Source organism: Medicago sativa, chromosome 6, assembly GCF_051527215.1.
Source record: "Medicago sativa cultivar Bolivia chromosome 6, Bolivia_mono, whole genome shotgun sequence".
Taxonomy (NCBI): Eukaryota; Viridiplantae; Streptophyta; class Magnoliopsida; order Fabales; family Fabaceae; genus Medicago; species Medicago sativa.
In genome coordinates this window covers 59,973,012-59,997,869 of record NC_140754.1, presented here as the reverse complement: position 1 = coordinate 59,997,869, position 24,858 = coordinate 59,973,012, and the positions used below count along the sequence as shown (strand labels likewise).

General features: G+C 34.8%; 1 protein-coding gene and 1 long non-coding RNA gene across 6 annotated transcripts; one reads left to right on the top strand and one right to left on the bottom strand.

Moving 5' to 3' along the window:
- Positions 1-12,133: 12,133 nt before the first annotated feature.
- On the bottom strand, positions 12,134-16,535 carry LOC146916013 (uncharacterized). Of its 5 annotated transcripts, XR_015014844.1 has the most exons (8): positions 15,810-16,535; positions 15,379-15,411; positions 14,813-14,950; positions 13,619-13,686; positions 13,029-13,106; positions 12,854-12,921; positions 12,593-12,673; positions 12,134-12,416 (listed from the first exon to the last, which is right to left on the bottom strand). It is a non-coding gene; the product is annotated as an uncharacterized LOC146916013 (long non-coding RNA). The 5 variants fall into 5 exon arrangements; XR_015014843.1 differs by lacking the exons at positions 15,379-15,411; positions 15,810-16,535 and adding an exon at positions 13,349-13,406 and having other exon boundaries at positions 14,813-14,951; XR_015014845.1 differs by lacking the exons at positions 14,813-14,950; positions 15,379-15,411; positions 15,810-16,535 and adding an exon at positions 13,832-13,888 and having other exon boundaries at positions 13,619-13,719.
- A 4,959-nt stretch (positions 16,536-21,494) lies between these two features.
- On the top strand, positions 21,495-22,277 carry LOC146916012 (uncharacterized). Its single transcript, XM_085721512.1, has one exon. It carries the CDS (start codon positions 21,495-21,497, stop codon positions 22,275-22,277), a length of 783 nt encoding a protein of 260 aa, XP_085577638.1.
- Positions 22,278-24,858: the final 2,581 nt, after the last annotated feature.

Genomic DNA, 24,858 nt, shown 5'->3' with positions numbered 1-24,858 from the left:
GAGGCAATGAGCACGAGAGAAGTCTTTTGTGACCAATGAATGCATATGATGCATGGAATGTGTAAATGCATATGCGAAAAGACTCTTTTTTTGTGTTATCGAAGGGTTTTAGACAGATTAGAAACTTGTAAACATTACTAAACAACGGGAAACAAACAACCAACATATAGTTTTACAAGACGGTTCCCTTTGAAATGCTAAGCCAAGGGATGGACTTTGAAATGTAAATCAACACAAACAAATGGAAGTAACAACAGGAAATGGAGATCCTCAAGCATAGGAAGTGGAAGCATCATCCTCAGACTCAGACTCGTAGCTGCAGTATCGTGCATAGAAGTCACGGGCACCCCTAGCCCTCTTGGAGTCCCTCATAAGCAACCTATCTTTCTCTTCAATCTCTCTCCTAGCCTTAGCTAACTCTTTCTTCAGTGCCAAGACCTCATGAGTCTGCTGCTCATCCTTTCCATCCAAAGTCATGATCAAGTTCTCGGCCTCATAGTATCTAGCCCTCCACTGATGCTTCTCCCGACTCTCCATAGCTAGATGCTCCTGATACATCTCCTGGGTAGGTGGAAGTAGAGGCAAAGGCATGGTAGGAATAGATGCAGACACATATCTCATAGAGGGGTAAGGCATACCAATCTCCTCAGCTTGGTTTATCACCCACTGTGTATAGGCCTCATGAGCAACACCGGACCTTACACCCATATGCTTCACCTCTTTCTTCCGAAGCTTAGACCAAGCTTCCATGAAATCCTCTCTTATTCCGGTGGGAGCATTGGAGTAGTGAAAGAAGTAAGGAGTTGTAGCAAGATTGATGGGCTTTTCTTTCATCGGGAAACCGAATTGTCGCAAAGCGAGCTCCGGATTGTAGTTGATTCCACCCCGGGTACCAAGAAGAGGTACATTAAGAAACTTTCCACCGCCAAAGATAATTTCCTTGACCCTAGAAGCGGGAGTGAGCCAAACCACTTCATTAGGAGTGAGAGCCATAATCCTCTGTGAAACAGACCAATTCTCCGGATTGTCGTGGAAAGACTTCGGAAGGTGCGAAATAAACCACCTATAGAGGAGAGGTACACAGCAAAGAATGTATCCGCGACCCTTGCCGGAACGATCGTGAATAGCATGATATGTGTCAGCTAGCAAAGCAGGAACCAGATTCTTGGAGTGGAAGATCATAATAGCATTCATGTCCACGAAATCGTCAAGATTCGGAAAGAGAATAAGCCCATAGATGAGGAGTGCAAGAATAGCCTCGAGAGTGTCTTGATAAGTAGTTTTGAGATTGGCTTTCTCAAGTAGATACTTCAAGGTGAACCCTCGGATGCGTGCCTTAGTGACAAGATTCTTGGAGACATCGGAGGTTGTAAGATGGAGATCCTTAGCAATAACCAAAGAAGTAGGAGGATGCTCAAGTCCCGCGAAGGGTACCCCCTTAGCAATAGATAGACCCATCAAGCAAGAATAAGCCTCTAGAGTAGGCACCAACTGAAAGTCAGGAAAAGTAAAGCACCGATACTCCCGATCATAGAATTGCACTAGAGTGTGCACAAGCTTCTCATCCACATTAGTCTGGAGAAGAGTAAGTAAAGCCCCGTAACGGTGTCGGAAACCAGTCGGATCCTCGATCTTGAGTGTCAAATCTCTCAAACTAGCTAAATCCACTTCCTTCAACTTGTAGGACTTAGTCTTCCCCATCCCTACAATGTTTACAAATTCAACTTGTCTAAGCCCTTCGACAACAATGCATGGAAAAAAGTTTATGCATGTATGCATGAATGCATGATTATGTTCAAGTTCGGAGAAAACATGGTGGGTTGAAGTTCAAAGTCAAGGAGTCATGGGTGGCCACGGTGTCCGGTGAAACTAGGGCTTTAGGAAATAGTAACCGGGTTCTAAAAAGGTTCCCAAGTTGCAACCTCTCCGACGTATATCACGGTGTCATGAGACAACACTCGCTCCCTGATTATACATAAGAAGGTCTAACTTGAGTGTAGTATCGCGCGACGACTAAAACTCGAGACGACACTCGGTTTAGCCTCCGCACTACATTCTAGAAAATGGCCATGGATGGGTTTGGTTATCTACGGTTCATAGCGTCATATAACAATTAGAAGTAAAGTGCCTAAACGCGACAACACGCGCCAACAACATCACCCCCAAAATGCCTTAGCTATGTGGGATTGATCGCATAATCCAAAACACGAGGCAACCCCCGAAATGAATTGTCGATTATATCCCTCCTAAATCCTAAGTTCACTCAGCCCGGGTGCAGGACTTTTGATATTCTCACCCCACACGTTTGCAAGAACTTAAACATTTATTCACATAAGAAAGCAAGTAGAAGAAACAAGTAAAAAGAGCGCAAGCGTGGAAATAAAGACTAGGCGTAACTCACGAATCTCCCCAGTGAAGTCGCCAGCTGTTTTATCTTGGTTTTCGGGTGTCAAACATTGATTACGTTCGAACCTTTTTAACCGGTGATAGCTCATTTTTTCTTGGGAAGGGAAAAAGTAAGCAAAACCCTTGAGAATCGAGGTCCGGGAGTTGTTTTCGCTACGGGAAGGTGTTAGGCACCCATAACGACTATAGTATCCTATAGGAACCGTCTTTACTTTCTACGCGTGCGCTTTATTTTTAAATGCTATTTGAAAGATGATATTTACACCTAAAAGTTTACTAAGTGAAGAATTGGAGGGAGAAGGATGTGTTTGAATTTTTATTTTATTTGAATTGAAGGAATTTTGATTCCTTGCCTACGTTCCCGTTTAAGGGATCAAATCCACCGTAGTTCTCTTCCAAAAATGTTTTTGTTTTTAGTTGGTTGATTTTAAGTTTGAAAATGGAATTTTGAAGAATTAAGAGAGAGGCCTCAAAGGCATGAGATTATGAAAAGAGTGAGGTGGAATTAGTCAATTGCAAAAAGGTCTAAGTATGATTAAAATTCTTTAAAATTTTTGTTTAAGAAAAGAAAAGGAAAATTCAATGGGATTTTGATCCCAAGGTTTATTATGAAAAAGGATTTGAGTGAAGTTGGTTCATATTTTTTGGAAAATTGATTTTTCTAAGGGTAAAGCCTAAGCATTCATCTAAACATACAATCCTAAACATACATCTAAACATGCATATTCTAGCCATATACCTAAAGTGATGTGTGTGCATGTGTCGGTGCTTGTGTCGGTGTACATCATTAGAGTCCATTGTCCTTATTACATCATTGGCCTAGATACATTCTATGGTCTTGCAAGAAATTTAAAGGCATAAAGTAAAATACAAGAATTCCTAAGCTTTACATACTAGGCCTTGGCATGGAAATTAAAGTGCAAGAAATAAGGAACTAAAAACATAAGATGGAGGATGAAATGCTCATGGATGAATGAAATATGAAATGAAAGGGTTAGTTAGCACAAATGATGTAATAGCCAAAGATGAAACAAGTAAAGTATAACAAACAAAAGCACATTGAAACTTGACACTTTCTAGACATTTTAGAAGGGTAGAATCATGGAAAAAAAAGAGTAATGACATAGAAGTAATCAAGGGATTGTGAGCACATATTTGGACACTTTTTGAAAACAAGAATTCATCAAGAGCAAAAAGATTAACATGCAAGAAACCAACATAACAACATGCTTAAAATAAATCATTATGGATTTTGTAAAGTATGAATCCAATGACCTAATATCATAACCAAATTTTCAGTCATGATACGAGGATCAAAGGGGGTAATACCTCACAAAATTCACAATGATTCCTAGGAACATAGTTACCATGCTTATTTCTACATTTTTTACCAAGATTCAAGTACAAACTTAACAAGCAACAAGAATGAGAATCTCATGCACTTTCCATGTTTTTGGAGGTGGGATTTAACATACATGAATTCAAGAAACGCACACAAGAAAATACTATGCAAGAAATACATGATTAATTTGGAGTTTTTTCAATATTTTAACAAAAAAACAAAAAGACCAATGGATTAACAAAGAAATCAATATATTTTTCGCATGTATATTTTTTTTAAAATCCAAATTAACCATGTATTAATGCTAAAACAATTAGAATTAATCAAGAAAAGCCTTTGCAAAATTTTTAGAACCTCTTTAGTATAAGGATTGATCAAACAGGGGGGTGTATACTGCAAGATTCAGCACAAACGTAATAAAAGGGGGGGTTCCTATAGCAGGAGGCCTGGAAATTGGGTTCAAATGGCAAAAGGCCGGTTAGGGTTAAAAAACGGGTCGAACCGGTTCACAGGCCTATATAAGACCTTGAACCGGTTCCATATGCCATTTCCAACCCTAATTTCTCTCTCTAAAGTTCTCCCTCTCTCACTCTTGCTCTCTCCAGACACAACACGTCGGAAGTGATGAAGTCTGGCCGAAAACTGGAGAGTTCCGCTGGAAACTTCATCGTCTCCGATGAACAAAAACCCTAAGCCTACGAATCTGAGCCAAATAGACATCAAAACGCTCGGATTTTAAAGTTAAACATCAATCCGAACCTCACAAGCACCAGAAATGAATAGATCGGCATAGATCGAGGGAAATCGCTACGGCTTCGAAGTTATTTGAGTCTTTTTTGTTTTTTAAACAAATTTTTTTTGAAATAAACACTCGCAAACCTTCGATCTATGCTGATCTGTGAAGGGTGAACAAGAACGAACCCTAGATGTTTGAATTTGTGAAGAAGCAAAGAGAACGACGGAAGAAAAGGGACTAAGAACTTACTTCGGTGAAAATGGAGGAGGAAACAAAAGGAGAGGACGATGGAACACCTCGATCCTCTTATTCGTGCCTCTGGTAAGAACTTTCTAGCTTGAACACCGAAAATAAATCGGTACTTCTCCCTCTTCCTCCTCTTCTCACTTTCGCGAACGTTCTTGAACTCTTCTGGTGATTTCAAAGTTGTTGAGTATTCTGTGGTGTTGAACTTCGTAGAACATGATGAATTCGAAACTGATTTGGTGAAATGTTTATTGAATCGAATTCGTTTATGGCGGAATTGATGAGAATTGATGGTTCAATAGTGAATTGGCGACGATCTGAGGTGAATTTGATGTTCTGGAACGGTTCCTTGTGTGATTGATGATGATTGTGATTTCTGGAACTTTATTGCTGTTGAAGATGAATATTCATGAAGATTCATGCGATATTCATCTTGTTCTTGAGTTTTTTGGCTCTTTGATCCGTGTTTGGGTGGAGAGAGAAAAGAAAAGTTGTTATGATGATGTGTAAAGAAATGAATGGATCTCTATAGTGTATGTGATGACTGGGCTATTTATAGCTGACACATGTGACTGCTGGACCAATAGGACACTGCCACGTGGCACTGGACCTTGTAACAAACTCTTATGGACAAATGAAAAATTGACATGTGGACTGGACTCATAACAAACTTTTGGACCTATTTGCAAATGACTAAAAATAATGGACTAGACTGCAAAATGACAAAAAAGGACTAAAAAGGTAATTAAAATAAAATTGGTAAAAAACGTAATTTGAAAACAACGTAAAGTGAAACCAATAAAAGACATAAAATGGACTAAAATGAACCAACTACTTAAATGAGGTACTTCAAAGTAACCTCTCTCTGCCGAAATTTCGTGTGAAAAGACCAAAATGCCCCTGGGACTGAAAATGACTCAGATGCAAATTTTAAAATGGATTTTTAACAGGGAATTGAAGCAAGAGCTTGTATAAGCAAATTAAAAGGCTCAGAGATAATTTTTAGAAATTAGACAGGGTTTTAACACATGAAAAGACTAAAATGCCCCTAGGGGCTAACCTGACTCAAAATGACTTCAAATGCACTTTTTGAAATGGATTTTGACATAGAATTGAAATGAAGACTTATTCAAACTATTTGAAAGGACTCAAACAAATTTTTAAAGGACTGAAAGAAATTTTAACATAGGAAATGACTAAAATGCCCTTTTTCATGAATTTTGCAGACAACATTGAAACAAAATACAGAGAAAGATGTAATTGATCAGAGACATATCAAATGACTTGAAATGCAAGAAAGGAAGAATTGAGTTAGTATTTTTAGGTCCAAAATTAGGGTATAACAGAAACTGAAAAAAAATATATTAAGAATACATTGAACACATTTGTTCCTTTTGATTACATTTACTGTACTTCAAAAGTCATTATTGATTTCCAATGCATATGAACACAGTAGTTACTAATTTACGTTGAGTCCCAAGGTTCGCTGCAACGTAATTCTAAGAGGCATAGACTAATTTGCCTTTTTGTTTGGTATGTACAGTATAATTACTTAAAAACTCTTTAAATTAATAATTATTAATTTATCGATAAATTAATAACTCTATAAATTAATAAATTTCTCCGGTCCTGACATTATTAATTTATAGAGTTTTAACTGTATATTATCTGTCTTTCATTATCACTTCTTTCTTTAACCAGTTTAATATGTGTGTAAATTTTTCATTATGTGTCTTTATATGTGTGTAAGTTTCTTTTCCATAATGTGTGTAATTTTTTTATTTATCAGGTAGTCTGGTGGCAAGAAATTAACCATTTAAATATGGATAAGTGAAAAATGTAGGGTTTAAATTTTGTTCGCTATATACTGCAATGTCTCTACAAACTCAACTAAGCTCTCGGGACATGTTTCTAACTTTTATTATTATGTCGTTGACTGTTATACAAAATATTTAGGCAAATGAAAAAAATTACTATTTTTTTTAAGTTTTGATAAAATATTATATTTTATGTTAGCTAATTAGAGTTTTGTTTATGGTTATATTTCTTTATAAACATCTTATAATTTATTTATTTTGTATTTTCATTCACTCTTTTTTTATGCAATTTTTCTTCACTTTTGTAGCTTTGAAATTTTGCTAAAATATCATCCTCCTTTCAAATTTTAAAAATTTCTAAAGTAATAAAATCTTAAATGTGTTACAAATGCATTGATCAAAATCCAAACTTACACAATTCTACTTGTAGAAAAGAAATTAACACATTTTTACATAGTCTTCTAAAATCTTCAAAAAAAAAATTCTTTTGCAAATGACATGACTCGAGAACAAGTAGTTTAATCATATTTCACATGTTTTTTAACAAACCTGTGTTGATTAAGTTGTCATTGGAGTTCATGCTCCACTTGAACTAATGTTTATTTTTTTTTTTTAAGGATTTAACTAATGCTTATGTGATAACACATTTAAATATTTACGTTCAACTACTCTTTTTTTAATGATTTTACTATAAAGCTATGAATATTTTGTAATTATGTGAGTTTGTTTTAGAAAACACATTTAAATGTAAATACTGTTATCAGAGGATCGGGAGACATGTCTTCGCTATGGTCAGTGTTCATGCGAAGCTTATGCCTCAGTTAGTTGCCTATATTTTTACTAACAACAATAACAAGGAGATGATAATGAAGGAGGGTGAAGTTGTAAAATCTGAACAACATCAAATTTTGAATGTCAAGATGCCTCTTTACATGAATCTCACTGATGATTCAATATGTGGGTCGAATATTCAATAACATGATTTTTATTTTTTTGACCTGAAACACTTTTGCATGTAATATTTTTCGGAACGAGTTTTCTTCTTCACAAGCCTTAAGAAGACACAAAAAGGCTCATAAGGATGAGAGCACACTCACAATGCATCACCAAGAGAACAACTACAACAATGTGGTGACTATTAAGAAGAAAGAAGTTGTAATTGAAGCTCATAAACCTTCAAGTTTCAAGACACCTCTTTACATAAATCCCATCAATGATTCAATATGTTGATCAACGATGCAAGAACATGATTTTTACACTATCCCAAATACTTTTTCATGCATCATTTGTTAAAGAACGTTTCTGTCTTTACGAGCTCATTAGAGAAAATCGCTTTGCGGGTCTAAGCTCACCCTTAAGAGCCTTTTTGTGTCCTTCTAAATCTTGTGAAGACAAAATATTTCTTTGACAAATGATGCATGAAAAAGTATTTGAGGTACTCCCTCCGTCCCGGAATAACTGACCCATTTTCGGAAAAAAAGTGTCCCAAAATAATTGACCAATTTCAATTTTCAATACAACTTTCATCATTCCCAATACAATATAACACTAAATAATACTACTTTTATCATTCTCAATACAATATATTCCACTTTCCCCTTTATTTATACATTTTTCTTAATAAGTGTGAAATGAGCCAAGGGGTCAATTAATTCGGGACGGAGGGAGTAGTGTAAAAATCTTGTTCTTGCATCATTGATCTACAAATTGAATCAACATGAAGATTGATGTAAAGAGGCGTCTTGAAGTTTGAAGATTCACGCAGTTCAGTTTTTACAACTTGTTTCCTATTCATAGTCACCATTGTGTTGTTGTTGTAGTAATTGTTCTCGGTGATTTTGTGAGTATGCTTTCATCCTTATGAGCATTTTTGTGTCTTCCTAAGGCCCATGAAGAAGAAAACTCTCTCGACAAATCCTGCATGAAAAAGGGTCCGAGGTCCCGAAAAAAATCATGTTCTTGCATATTTGATCCACTAATTTTTTTTTTGAAGAAGTTAAATTAGTCCACCCAAATTGACACCGATGAGAATCGAACCTGAGACCTCGAGGAGGAGCACACTCCCAGGTCCCAAGCCAATACAAATAGGCCAAACCCAAATGGGTTTTTATTCGATCCACTAATTGAATCATCAGTGAGATTAATGTAAAGAGGTATCTTGACGTTAAAATTTGATGTTCAGATTTTACAACTTCATTCTCCTTTATTATCACACCTTTGTTGTTATTAGCATAAATAAAAGCACCTAGTTGAAGCATAGGCTCCTCATGAACAAGGTTATCAAAATCGGGACTTTACTCCAAATCGAAAGGGAGTAGCAAAATCGGGACTCGTAAAATCGCAATCAAAATCGAAGGATTTTACTCAAGGACTTTTGTAGAATCGATGTAGGATAGCAAAGTCGGGACTCGTAAAATCGCAATCAAAATCGAGGATTCTACTAAAACAAAAATAATTTTAAATATATGTTATAAATTGCATATAGTCATAAATGACTAAAGTTCAAAGTCCACAAAATACATATACATAAATGTGGGGGAAGTGAAAGAATGAAAATTTTTGGCCTTCTGGGTATTTATAGAACGGGTCATGGATTCAAATCGGGTCAATTTACGATCCGGGTAAAAAATTGACCCTTATCAAAAAATGAACAAAATCCTTCAAAATCCATCAAAATCCTGCGATTTTGAATGGATTTCACGATTTTGTGCGATTTTGTGCGATTTTGATAGGATTTTGCCTGTTTTTGGGACTTTGCTATGAATTTGAGTCGTTGAAGCTACGCAAAGTCGCAAAAACCAGGATTTTGGGACTTAAGTCGCGTTTTTGATAAGATTGCTCATGAACATTAGACCATAGTGAAGACATGTCTTCCCTTGCATTTGATCATCTGATTACATTATCTTCATTCAAACGTGTTTTCTAAAGTAAATTCACTTTAATACAAAATAATGGCGAATGGAGTATGTGATAAATGGAAAATTTTAGTAAGCTACATCAGCATTGTTCAATCCTTAAAAAAAACATTAGCTCAAGTGGAGCACTAAATTCATTGTCAAATTAAGCAGCAGAGGTTTGTCAACAATCAAACTTGAGAAACATGGTTTCACTACTTTTTCTCTAGCCATATTTGCAATAGAAGAAAATTGAAGATTTTAAAAGACTATGTAAAAGTTGCAAAAAGAAGAAAATTGAAGATTTTAAAAGACTATGTAACTATGTTTTATCACAATTTAGATATTATTACAGTATAAAATTTTAAAATTTGAAAGGACGATTAAATTTTAGAAAACATTAAATGCTACAAAAGTAAACGAATATTTTATTACAATAAAATTTTTTAAAAATTGAGAGGACAATTAAATTTTAGCAAAATTGCGTAAAAAAAGAGTGAACGAAAATATATAAATTATAATATTTTAATAAAGAAATATAACTCTTGTCATACCCTAATTTTGGACCTAAAAATACTTGCTCAAAATGATTTTCCTCTTCTCTGAGATGGGTCTTTGACTCTTGAGAGATTGTAATTGACTGTTGTTTTACTCTGATATTTTACTCTACTTTATCTGAAATTTACTGCTGTTACTTGAAAATGTTTAATTGTGATTTTGTCTGTGGTTTTCTTGCATTTCAAGCCAGCCAAAAGGTTTTTCTTGCATATCAAGTCATTTGAAATTGTCTCTGATCAATTGCATATTTCTCTGCATTTTATTTCAATCTTATTTGCAAAAATCATGAAAAAAGGGCATTTTAGTTATTTCATGCATTCAAACTCTTTTTAATCCCTGAAAATTGTCTCTGAGTCTTTTCATTCGGTTTGTATAACTTCTTGCTTTAATTCCATGTTAAAATTCATTTCAAAAATTGCATTTGAGTTCATTTTGGGTCAATTTAGTCCCCAGGGGCATTTTGGTCATTTCACTCAAATTTTTGGCAGAGAGGTTACGTTGAAGTACCTCATTTTGTATTTGGTTCATTTTAGTCCTTTTTATGTTTTTTATTTGTTTCACTTTACGTTATATTCAATTTACCTTTTTTTTTTTAAACCAAATTTTATTTTTATTTTCACTATAGTCCTTTTTTCATTTTATTTTCCTTTTAAGTCTTTTTTCAATTTACATTTTAGTCCCCTGATTGTTTAAAATTGTATTTTTTAGTCCTTTCTTAAAATTGCAGATTGGTCCTTTTAGTTTTTAATTTTGCAGAAAGGTCCTTAAGTCATTTCAGTCCAAGATTGGTCCAGGTTTACGTGGCAAGCGCCTATTGGTCCGGAGGTACAATTGTCAGCCTATATAAAGGCCAGTCATCAATGCACAGTGCCATAACCATTGATTACACGCCAACTCACACAAACACCTTTCCATTCTCTCTCCAAAATCAAACAGATCAAAATCCAGAAAAACTCAAGAACACGATGAAGGTTGAAGCCAGCTTCAAACCCTAACTGTTTTCTTCATCCACAATTCCAACAAAAATCACCAAATCCACACCTAAATTCACCAATTCACACTGAATTCAACATCACAGAATCACTGAAACACTCAAATACGATCAATTCAACCAATTTTCACGGATTCTCGACGAAGATCACATCGGTTCTCAGTGATTCTCTGTGAGAATCTTCATCACGGAACCACGTTCTCTTCTTGCAATTCAAGCGTAAAATGCGATCACAAGAAGAGGTTCGAGGAAGAGAAGAAGAGGATCGAAGAAGTGGAATTAAACCGGTGAAGAAGAAGAAGAAGAACACCGATTTATTTTCGGTTCAACGATTTATGAGAAAGCTTTCTCGTGAATCTTTTGTTCGAATCTCCGAAATTCAAAGAGGTAAACCTTTGAAATCACCTTTTATTTTCCAGCTTTCAATTGCATGAGTCGTGTTCTTCACTAATCGGTGTAGATCGAACAAATACGAATGATCTTGTTTCAGAAAAATTATTGAAAGCTTTTGAAAAAACTTTGAAACCGAAAGGTTTGGATGTAGATCTACACCGATCCAGTGAATGTTTGGAAGAACGAGTTAGGTTTTCAAACTCAGGAAGAAAAGACGAACACACCGGTTAAAAAAGCTTTCAAAAACGATCAAGAATAGGATTCCGGCGCGGCGGTTCCGTCACCGGAAACCTAACCGTCGCCGGAATCTTCATCGGTGTTCATTGTTTTTTCCAGAAAACATGACGTTGAAGATCACTACTAGAAAAATCCAAATTAGAGACGGGCGAAATCAGTCTCTAAAATGCAAAAAATCCGTCTCTAAACAAGTTGGAGACAGAATTGGAGACGGAATTGGATCCGTGGTTAATTTCCTCGTCTCTAAGCTAATTGGAGACAGATTTACAGATTCCATCTCTACCAGACACGGAAATATTCCGTCTATATTAGACACGGAAACATTCCGTCTCTATTAGACACGGAAACATTCCGTCTCTGAATCATATATTCCGTGACTACAAAGAAACCAAATTCTGTCTCTACATAAAATAAATTCCGTCTCTACAGAGACAGAATTTATATTCCGTCTCTAACTTCAATGTTTTTTTAAAAAAAAATTAACCAAAAGTGCTCTAAAAATACATAAATATAGTTTGCAAATTTTGATCAGCATAATAATGTCTCATTCAAGAGAAGAGTACTCTTAAAAATACATAAATATAGTTTGCAAATAACTGAACAAATCAAAGTAAAACTATTCATCACCTAAAAATAATAATATGATAATGAATCTAAAATTTTCCAAATCTCTAAATTGTTGTTACTATCCCCTCCTTCATTTACATTATCATTCTCTCATGCTCTTAACATGTTCTTGAGCTAATTGACAAAGCTTCGGAATAATGTCTAAGCTAAATAGGTAACTTCCATCAGCCTGCAAAATTTAAAATACGTGGGTCACAAGCATAGTTTTTGTTGTTTTCAATAATTAGGCCAAGGAAACAAAGCAATGTCAATCAAGCTAGTCAACAAATTTTCTTTAATAGTCCTTTATGTATAGAACAATAAACAATTAGAGTTACAGAATGACTCAACTGAGAGAAAACTTACATGTGTAGCATGGATTTGGAGGCGGAAAATCACCTTACGTTCTGTTTTCTCAATCTTCCCCCAAGTAACCCAGACATTGTTCTAGTAAGTTAATCACATTTAAGATGCATTATTGCCAAAACTTGAAGTCATATTCAAAAACAATATATGTAGTGACATGAATGCAAAGGAAGTAAAAATTTCACAATCACTCATATCCTTTTGTTTAGACATAAACTAATGTTATTCTACTAACATGATTTCATGCACAAATAACCAAACCTTAAACAAGTAGTTGATATTATCCTTGCAAACCAACTAAAGTCAGTCAGCCTTCAAAACACAATATCCTACATAACAAAGACAACCTTCAAATCATGTTCTAAATCAAACACTAAACAATAAACTTATTGAAAAAATAAATAACATGGATTAAAATTTAGAACTAATATCTCACCTTTTTAGAGACAATTGTACTAGATATGGAATGCTATTAAATCAATCAAAGATAGAAAACTTCAATTTGGTAAAGATGCTGCATAAAACAAAGAAAAGGTGTTAATTGTTATTATCTAAGGTTTCTAAAAAGTTTAAATTTAGTATATTGAATAACTGCCCATGAGGGGTTCAATCGTAAGTCTCAACTTCACAAAATACATAAATCTTCAAGTTGGGATTATAATCGAAAACACGCTAACAAACTACAAAGCTATCAAGAAAACATACAAAACAAAATTTCTTATGAATGAGCAGAAAAAGAACAAACTAATCACTTGCCTTGGTCTTGTCTAAACACTTGTAAGCGAAATTTTAATCACTTACCCTGCTGCTGCAACTAAACACAGACAGAGAGCGAGTTGGTTGGTAATTTAAAGTAACTAGGTCAGTTTCAAATCACTTGTAAGTTGTAATGCATATAAAATAACTAGTGAAGTTTCAACTAACTTCAAATAATCCCCATCTTGACTTACTCACATAATCCATGTATTTCCCATGTAAACTAAATGTTCCATCAGCAACTCTAAGGATCATTACTTGCTAAGATACCTGTTGTGTAGCAGAGACAACCTTTCTCTCATCCGCTATTTCTTGTATATTCATCATTCCGTCATTAACTACATATATTTTGTGTAGCAAAAACTCAGCACCTCAAAAACTCACAAAAACAAAGACTCACAAGTGTATATATGTTCTTCTATATACCAAGTAGACACAAACACACATCCTATACATATATTTTGTGTAGCAAAAACTCAGCACCTCAAAAACTCACACAAAAACAAAGAGTCACAAGTGTATATATGTTCTTCTATAAACCAACATACTATTTTAATTTTATTTAACATTAAAAATTTAACACAAACAGACCTTGACACATTCTCAATCAGCCAATGAAGTTACTAATCAGCACCCATAAAAAATAAAACCAATTCATTGAGTTATAAAAAACAGAGTTATATAAGGTCAGAGTGTCGCCGACAATAGTTTTGTTATGGGTCTCACTCTTTCTTGAACTCCGCCTCAGCAGGAGCTTCATAGATTGTACATTCATATAAAAGATGTGTTCTTTACATGAGCATTAAAATGGCCATAACATAATAATATTTATTGATATTCATGTCATCAAGAGAGAGAAGAGCATTAAAATGGCCATAACCATAGACTTGGTCTTCTAGATTGTATTATCACTCCAACCTACATGGAATCAAATTTCCCATGTAACAAATCAACCACAATGACGAGAGAAGAGGGTTTGTGTAATTTAATAATAAACAATGACCTTAAACGCAAGTCCTGCAATAATAAGCACAGTGAGCCGAAAGCCACAAAAACTGCCCTCTCCGAATGATACACCAGAAAAACAAACAGAGCACTGCCAGGCACCAGAACATAATCGCCCCACCAGAAAAGGAAAAAAAAAAACAGCAGCAAACCTAATATGTAGCCAAACAAACAGGCAATAGCTTTGAATAGAGACATAGTTGTCATAGCAATGCCATTAGAAAAGTGCAACTCCTAATAATTTCACAAGTAATTATACAAGTATCTATTCTATAGTGGCAATACAAATATCAACAACTCTAAATTCCGGGATACGTAAGTTACGATAAACACACACAACATGGGACAAAAAATTTGCATACTCTAAATTCTGTTGGTAATATGAATTTTCGTAGTGGTGTAATTATAAAGAAAATTATAGTTTCAGAACTTAACTTTTTTGAAGAAAGAAATATATACCTAGTTGCATACACCAGTTGTTTGTCTCTAAATGGGGATCATTTACGTGCTTTCTTGTTTAACTTTCCACTATGTGTTCGTTGTACTAAGCTTGTCATGTAACTACATGAATGATGGTGAATATCCTGCTCAATACCCCTGCTGAACATGAACATAATGTATGACATTTGGACTAAGCATACAAGTATCAAGATTGCAAAAATGCACCTCATTGAGAGTCATCCATCAAATTCAAAGCTTTAGTAGTTTACAACTTTATCGTGTCAACATTTTATTAAGTTATTGAGTAATTAGAGTTGATAAATCCCAATAGACTATAGTCTATAATCATGGTAGTCTAAAGCTTATCTAGAAGAAGAGAAATCCAATTAGAAACTTTCCAATAAAGGCTCATACAAAAACGCAAATAAAAATAAGGATAAATTTATCTGGAAACCAAAATATATACACAATAAATAGTCTAAAATTTGTTGAGTACATGTTAAAAATAATTATAAACTATTTTACTTATTGAAATGTACTATCACACATTGAATATCATGACAAAGCAACTAATTGAAACTAACCTCACTATAGTTGCTGGAATATCAACCACCAACCTAAAGTTCATTGAGAAAAGAGTGTTAGGATTAGTTAACAATTTAAAAAAAAAAAGTAAATAAGAAACTTGGTGTGACATCATTAATATCACCAACCTGATCTTCCCTGGAAAACTTTCCACTACGACTTGAATTATATATTTTCCACAACCCAAATAAGAATTTTAGCAATATAATTAATCCAATTCCCTTTTGCCAAAATTGACAACTTCAATTTGAGATTTGGCTAGTAACACAATTTTCCCCCAAATCAAAAGAAAAGAAAAACCCTAAAATCCCCCTGAACCACAAGAATAAAATTCATCAATAGAATTTCCACAACAAACAAGAATAAAATAGAGGACAGTAAAACAACAAATACTCACTCAAAAATTGATGGTCGTGAAAGTGGAACTCACATGAAGAAAAATCATTAGGTGCAGAGGAGACCCTTGAAGCTTCGTACCCTATGCAAAACAAGGATGAATGAAGGTGAAGGAGAACAAGGGTAGAACAGAAACATGCTTTTGACTAAGCATAAACCGCAAATGGTCGCCAACATAGCGAGATCAGTCGAAGACAGGGAAAACGAGGGTGATGGAGGGTCGTGAATGAGGATTTCCGGAGAACGAGGGTTTTTGTGAGTGAACAAGAACTACAATTGAGAGGCTTTTCAGTGAGTGAGGGAAAAAATGAAAGTGAATGGGAGCAAATTTTGATTGAGAGGGAAGCTGAAAATTGTTTAGGGTTCTGACAAAATATGAACGGATGGGGGGAAGTTTTGGGGTTGGATCTAGTGAAATTTTTTTTTTTTGGAGCCAATACAAAGATAAATGAGGTAAAATTTTGTTTTAGTAATTTTTTATTGAGAGACATAATTAATCTGGTCTCTACTCCCTTCCGTCTCTGAACTCCGTGTCTACATATAGTTTGTTTTTAAATTTTTTTATTTCAGAATTGTTAGAGACGGATTTAGTCACGGAAAACACTTGTGCCGGATATTTCTGTCTCTAATTCCGTCTCTAATGTTGGAATTTTAAATTCCGTCTCAGCTTATTATTTTCCGTCTCTGATTCCGTCTCAGCTAGAGACAAATTCAATTCCGTCTCTAAATTCCGTCGTTATATGAAACTTTTCTAGTAGTGGATGAAGATCATGAGGTGAGAAGAGAGAGCTTCTCTCTCTAAGGTTTAACCTAGAGAGAGAAACGAAGGAGGAAAGTGATCAAAAAACCGGCGTGGTGTTTATATAGGTTGTGAACCGGACCGGTTCACACGAACCAGTCCGGTTCATTTCGGTTTAGTTGTTCCTTGGTTTTACACCGTCAGATCTAGGGTCTGATCCGTTTGGATCAATCCTACGGTCTTTGTTGCATCCTGTTGAATCCGGATCTGTTTTGTTTGGGCTGGGCCTTGCGTTGCTATGTTTCCTTATTTTCTTGCTGTTTACACACTGTATTTTGCTATTTGAACCTATGCCATGCCTAAAGTGTTTTGGAAAATTCTACAAAAATTCATGTGTTTTTCTTGTTAATTTTGTGATGTTTTTGTGTTAATTTTGTACTGGAAACTTGATAAAAAATAATGTGATGATTTTTTTTTGCTACTTTGTGATGTTTTATGTTAAAAAGCTTGTGAAAATTGCATGATCATGATTCCAATTCTTGATATATGTTCTTAATTTGTGATGTGTGAGTTTGTGATGAATTTACCTCTATTTTGTTATGTTTTTACTGAATGTCAATGAATAGTGTTTAGTTACTTGTATTACAAGTTTTGTTTGTGAATAAATAATGTGAAATTTGCCTAACTTTGGTCCTAAATGCTTGGTAGGGTGTATTCCTTTAATCCTCTTTGTGAAAACTGAATTGATACTCTTTGAGAACTTGTTGAAATATGAGGATTATAGGTCATGTTCAAACCTTGCATTAGTGATGAATTTTTAGGTCTATTTCACATTATTTTTGCTTGTTTTTTATGTTAATTTTCTTGCTTTTGTTATGATAGTTTTTACTTGCTTTATACCTTGTTATTATATCATGTGCTACTAACCCCTTTGTTTCATGTTTCATACATCATGAACATTCCATACTTCATCTCCCTCTTCACTTTATTTCTTGCACTTTTTTTTTTCTTTTTCTTTATGGTTCATTTTTATGCGAGATTAAGTTCTCGCAAGGATAGTAGTGTGTATCTAGGCCAATGATGTAAACGGACAATGGACTCTAAACATGTACACCGACACTCACCGACACAAGCACACACCTCACATGGATACTTTAGATGTATGTTTAGGGTATGCATGCTTTAGATGTATGTTTAGGGTTTGTATGCTTTAGATGTATGTTTAGGAATCTTGAAACTTAGAAAAATCCATTTTCCAAATAAACATGGATAATTTCACTTGAAAACTTTTTTATAATAAATGGGAGTCAAAACTCCCCTATTTTCTTTTTACTTTCTTAAGAAAAACCTCAATGAATTTTAATCATACTTAGACTTTATTTTGCAAAATGACTAATTCCACCTCACATTTTCCCAATGCTTATGCCCTTGAGGCCTCTCATCTCAATTCTTCAAAATTCCATTTTCAAACTTAAAATCAACCAACAAAAATAAAAACTCTTTTTGGAAGAGAACTACATGGAGTTTGATCCCTTAAAAGGGTATGTAGGCAAGAAGTCAAAACTTCTCCAAGTCCAATAAAACAAAAATCCAATCACATTCTTCTCCCTCCAATTCTTAACATAGCAAATCTTAGGTGTAAATAACATTTTCAATAAATAGCATTTAAAAGCAAAGCGCGTGCGTAGAAAGTAAAGATGGTTCCTATAGAATACTATAGTCGTTATAGGTGCCTAACACCTTCCTATAGCGAAAACAACTCCCGGACCTCGATTCTCAAGGGTTTTTCTTATTTTTCCCTTCCCAAGAAAAAATGAGATATCAAAGGTTAAAAAGGTTCAAACTTAATCAATGTTTGACACCCGAAAAACCAAGATAAAACAACTCTAAACAAATCTTTTAGTAGCTTATAAAAAATATAATATTTTAACAAAACTTAAAATAAAATTTGTAATTTTTTTTGTTTCTAAAAATATTTATTTATTTTTTTGAACGATGTTTCCCTAAATATTTTATATAGAAATTAACAACAAAATGATAAAAGTTACAAACATGTCCCATGAGATAATATAATGATAAAAATTGCAAACACGTCCCATGAACATAGCTGAATTGGCAGGGATATTACAATATACAATTAACAGAATTCGAACTCTAAATTTTGCAAACCGGTGATGATTGTCAATGATAACTTCAAAAAACCATGTTGGTGTTGTTACTTTTTTTTTGTCAAGTCGATGATTTTTTTTTCTTACTGCATCTGCAAGTTAAAAGTCATATTTTAATGTAATGACACACTTGTGAAGAGAATAATACATCTAAGCTCTCACTTCTTCATTTTTTATCTTGTATTTTAAATATATTATATAACAATGAGAGTAATATATAACATGTTATTTTTGTTTCTTCCAAAAAAAAATAGTATCGAGAGTTAAAGAAAATTTATCTTTCGTAATTTGAGGAGTATTTCGAGCAATATAGGTAGTACTATTGAGGGTGTTTGTTTGGTGAGTTCTTGTTATGCAGAGAGTACTCATATTCAAGGTTTTGGAGGGCTGTTTTAACTTGGGGATGATGAGGCAAAAAGAACTGCAACAACATTAAGGTAGAGCCGTTGAATGCTTTAAAAAGAGCGACCTAGTCTGTGAATCATCCAAATTTTATGACTGACAACACTATTTTTCGGTGTATTCGAGGTTGATTTTTTGCAGCAATTATTCGAAGTGTTTGACAAATGGAGCAGCAAGCAACAATTTCAAGTGTTCAAGAAATGTTCCAACACGACAAAAGGAGAAAATGTAAGTACCTCGTCGGCTTTGGTTAATTGAAGTTTTTCAACGAGTACAGTGCATCAGATGTGAGTGTCTTTAACCTGTCTTTGTTTACAAAAGGGGCAGCAAATTTGTTCTTTGAGTGTCTATTAATTAACAAATTCTACTGTTCTATTTCCATCAACATATATACTCTTCTACTTCCTTTATCTAGAAATTTTGAGTACTTCAAGTTTATTGCTACTTTTGACTTTTCATTTGATGACTGCCCATTATGCTTACTCAAGTCCCTCAAAAAACAAATCCCTATTCTGTCTTCCCAATGATGCATGCTTGTTAAGATACGGTACTCTGAAAAATATTTAAAGACTTTCCATCCCTTTGCCTCTCTTCAAACTACCATCACTATGGTCTTCTTCTGCTACTTGTCGTCGTTGCCATCATTATCTTCATCATCACATCAGCATCAACTGATTCGAGATGGTGGAGGCTGTGCCGTGTGTGCACTGCCTTGTTGGATGTTGGGGATATTTTCTATCTTGTGTTTGGATAGTATTGTCAGTCGGTTCTTTTGTTCATTACTTCATTTAATTTTATATGCAATATTCGGGACACTGCGGCACAACTAGAAGCCACACAGAGCGTTGTCGGAGCTGGAAGGTCGGTCTTTTTCTTTGGAGATGGCGATAGGTAGTGCAGCGTGCTAGTGAATTTCATGGATCACTGGCATGTAGAGATTGTACAAGAAAAGAAGGAGAAGAAAAAAAAACCATACGATGATGACTAAATGAACTTTAAGTAGCAATATATCAATGTTTGGTAGATTATGATTGGATTGTCAATATATTATATCTTAATGTTTTTTCCCAAGACCATTTATGTATTCCACAAAGCCTTGGGATAGTTTTTTCTTCTTATTGTAAAGAATCATAATACCTTTTTCACATATTTCATTTTGTGAACATATATTTTGAGATGATCCAATTTTTGATTGTTCATTTTGAATTGTATAATTTACATACATTTGAGGTTATCAAAACCCATTTTAGTAGTGATGACATAATGAGTAAATTTGTGATTAATGGCCTCTGCGGTCCTAAATCATGAATCATATGCTATTGTCCGATCACACTAGAAATTTATGTAAATGCCTTATCTAAATCATTCAATATTTTTTATTTTTTTATTTTCTAATGTTTAATGTCAATCTTTATTAATAAAGAATAAAAATAAGTTATAAGCAAATGTACTAGTGCATTTTATGTTTTAGTACACCTACAACTCATCGATAATACTCAACAAGAGACCAATTAATCATGTATATTTTGCGATAGATTAATCTGCATTTATTTATCTACAATTCACATTGCGTTCTATTTATGAAGGTAGATGAAGTTACATAGCAAGATCTTTGTGCTAAAATTATCTTGCAACTTTGATTTTGGCAGTTATTACTGTCCTCTTGTCCCACTAAATCTTTCCTTCTAAATACTCCTTTTTCCGTAGGTTTATCCTTCGTAATCATATTATGTATATGAGCTTAAGTTAGCATGTTACATTGAATTGTATTCTATTGAACAATTGTCCTGCTACAATAATGGCAATATAAATGACTATATAATGGTAGGGTCTATAGTATTATTTTTCCATGAGTAATTTAATTTGCTGCAGTTTATAATTTTTGCAACATCAGTCTTCTGTTTTGATTAATTGATAATTAGCATGTTTTCTTCATGTGGAGTGCCTATTAGAAAACTTTGGGTTTTGTGCATGAACATAGATTAATTTGTAATGCTCATTTGTGTTAATGTTGATTGATGGATTAACCAATTAACAAAAATTAAATGAAATTGACTACTCTAGTGTTTTTATGAAGTTAATGAAATTGATTTTATGTTGCTGCAACCATGTTTGAGGTTTTGACTGCTAATGAGAAAGAAGAACAGCTGAAGAAATATTGTAGGTCGTAGTTTTGTTATTCTAACTCTTGCCTTAATAGTGCAGGCTATGTTTGGTATGACATTTTTGGTACAACATTATTGTTCTATGTAAATTATTAGAGTATAGTGAGAAGATAACTTGGAGAGCAAGTTATCTAGATAGCTTGGAGAGCAAACAAGTTAGTTAAGGAGTTAGTTACTCCAAATCACTATAAATAAGCTACACCTATGTACTATTTCACTATCTTTTATTCATTTGTATCTTTGTAATGACTCCTAGAGAGAATTACACAATCTACCTTTCCATTGCATTTGATCTAGAACCATGGAATCCTCTGATTCATAACATGGTATCAGAGCGCTATGGAGATAGCGATTTTGATCCAGTTTCTGATGAAGAAGTTGATTCCGATGGTGATGAAGAAGAAGATCTTGAAGCTTCCGCATCAGAAAATTCTTGTTCTTCCGCTTCGCAAGCTTCAATTGTTTTCGGCAGTTTCGGCGATTCCGTTTCTGCTCCTCCTCCTTCATCATGGATCGCACCAGTCCTTGATGGATTAACCGTCAAGATCGGTTCAGTTCCTTGTTTTCTTGTTGATTCAAGTTGCAGCGATCAGAACTCTGTTTTTGAAGCTTCGGAAGAAAACCAGAACACACCGATTCTTGATTCGAAGTTGCTCGTTTCTGCTAAATCAACTAATTCGAACAATCACGAATCTGAGTTCATAGTTTCTGAAGCAGCGTTCAAGAGATCGAAGCATCTCATCATCCACACAAATTTCTCATGCTTTGGACCTGTTTACGACGTTTCTGCTTTCGTCGGAAAACAGGAACAAACGGTAATTGCAGTCAAGAATCAGTTTCAGTTCTTCAATCTACATGACGAATCAATTGTCGATTACGATCCCGGTGGAAGAATTGGTTCGTTCTTGCTGTTCTCTGTTTTCTTAGTTCTCCAACAAATCCATTTCCGTTTGTTGTGGATACCTTGGGATAGAGGAAAGAAAGGTTTGTTTTCGTGCGATTCAACACATGCCATTGTAGAAGCTTGATTTTCCGGTTACTTTCAACAAATTGATTCAGATTATTGTGAAAGGAAGAGCACATGAACTCAGAATCGTGTTTGATTACAGCGGATTCCAGAAGCAATGTTTTTGTATTGCGATGAATTCAGGTTCGTTTCAAAAATCACAGAAGTGTGTTTGTTATAAGTGGTTCTGATTCAGTTCAGAATCATGTTTGGATAATCACAAGAATCACAGAAGTGCGTTTGTTATAAGTGGTTCTGATTCAGTTCAGAATCATGTTTGGATAATCACAAGAATCACAGAAGTGCGTTTCCGAATTTCATTTTTGGAGAACCTGTTTTCAGCATCAATTTGTAGAATCATGTTTAAGCAGAAAGAAGAAAAGTGCTTTTGAGATAAGCTGCTTATGGTTCAACTGCGTGATTCAATAAGCTGTTTTTTGAGCAATTGTGTTCTGCACAATCATTATTTTTGGGAAAAGCTGGTTGAGGATTTTTTTTTTCAAAGAAGAAGCTAGAAACGTGTTTCCAGTTGCTACACAGATTCTCCAGATTTTCAATGCTCTCAACTGGCCATTACTGGGCTTCATTAGTTTTGTTGTTTTTTTTTCCCATTTACTTGTTTTACCCCGCATTTTACTTAGTTACTACTTCAGTAAGAATAAACTGTAATCTCAATTTATTTCAAACTCAAATTGGAGATTTTTCCCCATTTTGAGTTTGAGGGGGACTATTAGAGTATAGTGAGAAGATAACTTGGAGAGCAAGTTATCTAGATAGCTTGGAGAGCAAACAAGTTAGTTAGGGAGTTAGTTACTCCAAATCACTATAAATAAGCTACACCTATGTACTATTTCACTATCTTTTATTCATTTGTATCTTTGTAATGACTCCTAGAGAGAATTACACAATCTACCTTTCCATTGCATTTGATCTAGAACCATGGAATCCTCTGATTCATAACATGGTATCAGAGCCTGGTTATGAATCTTTGGGTTAGTTCAATGTAATGGTATGAGATATTCTACATATATGCAGGAAAGAAAGGATGCATATTATGTATATACTAGCGCCCAGACGGCCACTCCCGTGCCCGTCTGTCCGCTTTTTCTACTGCGCTATCATGTGTAACACATAAAAAACATGTTTTTGTTAAATGTTGGTGCACTTTTTTTTGATATATTGTAACACCCATACTAGACGTATCTAGAAAGTCTAGCATGTGTATTAGTTTAGTACTGAATACATTAAAAATTTACAACATGAAAACTTCGAATGAATATCGTATACAACAAATGCGTTTGTACAATAAGATTACAACTCAACTTTTCTAAAATATGATAAATGCATCCTTGAACATCCATTCATACTGCGGCTGGTACGAACGAACACTTGCTGAAACATCCATCCGGCTACTAGCTTGCTAAACCATCCTGATATCTGAAACAACTAAGGATTGGGATGAGACATAATGTCTCAGTGAGTTCCACCTAACCCTAGGCTATAGGCAACCACGGGGGGAAAACCTACGGTCACCACGTGTCTACAATACAACCTGCCGGTTGATTATACGTGTGTGGGGACTTGCTTTCTTAGACGGTCGTGCATACTAGGGCCGTCATAATATTCTTAACTTGTTATAGGCTTCTCTTCTATACATGTCATGGTGGTCAAGGGGAAACTAAAACCGCATTGCCAAGAATACACTCTATGCATCAAGGCTCTCATATACTTCTATCATGACACGATTCTAAACCGGACGATTAGGGGAAACCTAAGATCGTCATCGTCATATCTTTCTAATCTTGCTTCTACTTGCTTATTATGTTGTATCTACAACATATCATCTCTTATCACAAAAGTGATTCTTGCTATCTTATTACTTCTTGACGAACTACGCCAAGTCTCTACTTGTTCTTGACAATCTACGTCAAGGCTCTATGACATAACATAAACATGTATAATAATTATGCATAGTTAGCTTCATTGATTATGTTAGCGTGTAACAAACAACTTATCTGAGTTCATTTTACGGATTAGTCCCGAGTGGAGTAACCCCAGAAGATAATCCCTTACTACCGGTGAAATGCTTAGCAAGAGCGCACCGGACTCCCTTAGTGAACGTGCGGGTCCCTTACGGCTTACCCCGTTCCCCTTGGAGAACCTTTTGTACCCAACCTTGGATGGAATACAAAAGACACGACACCTTAGCTTAGTGAAATGCGGCTCCCTTGTGGCTTAACCATTCCCCTTGGGGAACCCCTTGAATCCAATTTGGATAACAAGAGACATGACACTCTTTCTTTCTTATAAGTCTTAGTCTTATGCATGAAAAATAAACTTAAACATGCCTTCTCTTTTACCTCGGACCCTTAAACGATCCCACTAGAGGTAAGCTTAATGCTTGCTTAACTTACTTCGTGGATGGATATGGAATCGATTCACGTCTTGCCATACTCGTATGTCACTTAACTCTTATGCGAAGAGATTACACTTCGCATCTTAACATTCTAGAGATTCTTGCTTAACTTACTAGTCCTCAACAACTATGTCGAGGCTCTACGTTCATGCCCTTTCTTATTTCATCACTACCCGGACATATTGCA

What these genes read in the sequence shown, in the direction of transcription:
- LOC146916012 (XM_085721512.1), top strand. Translation starts at nt 21,495, where the DNA reads ATGACTCCTAGAGAGAATTACACAATCTACCTTTCCATTGCATTTGAT.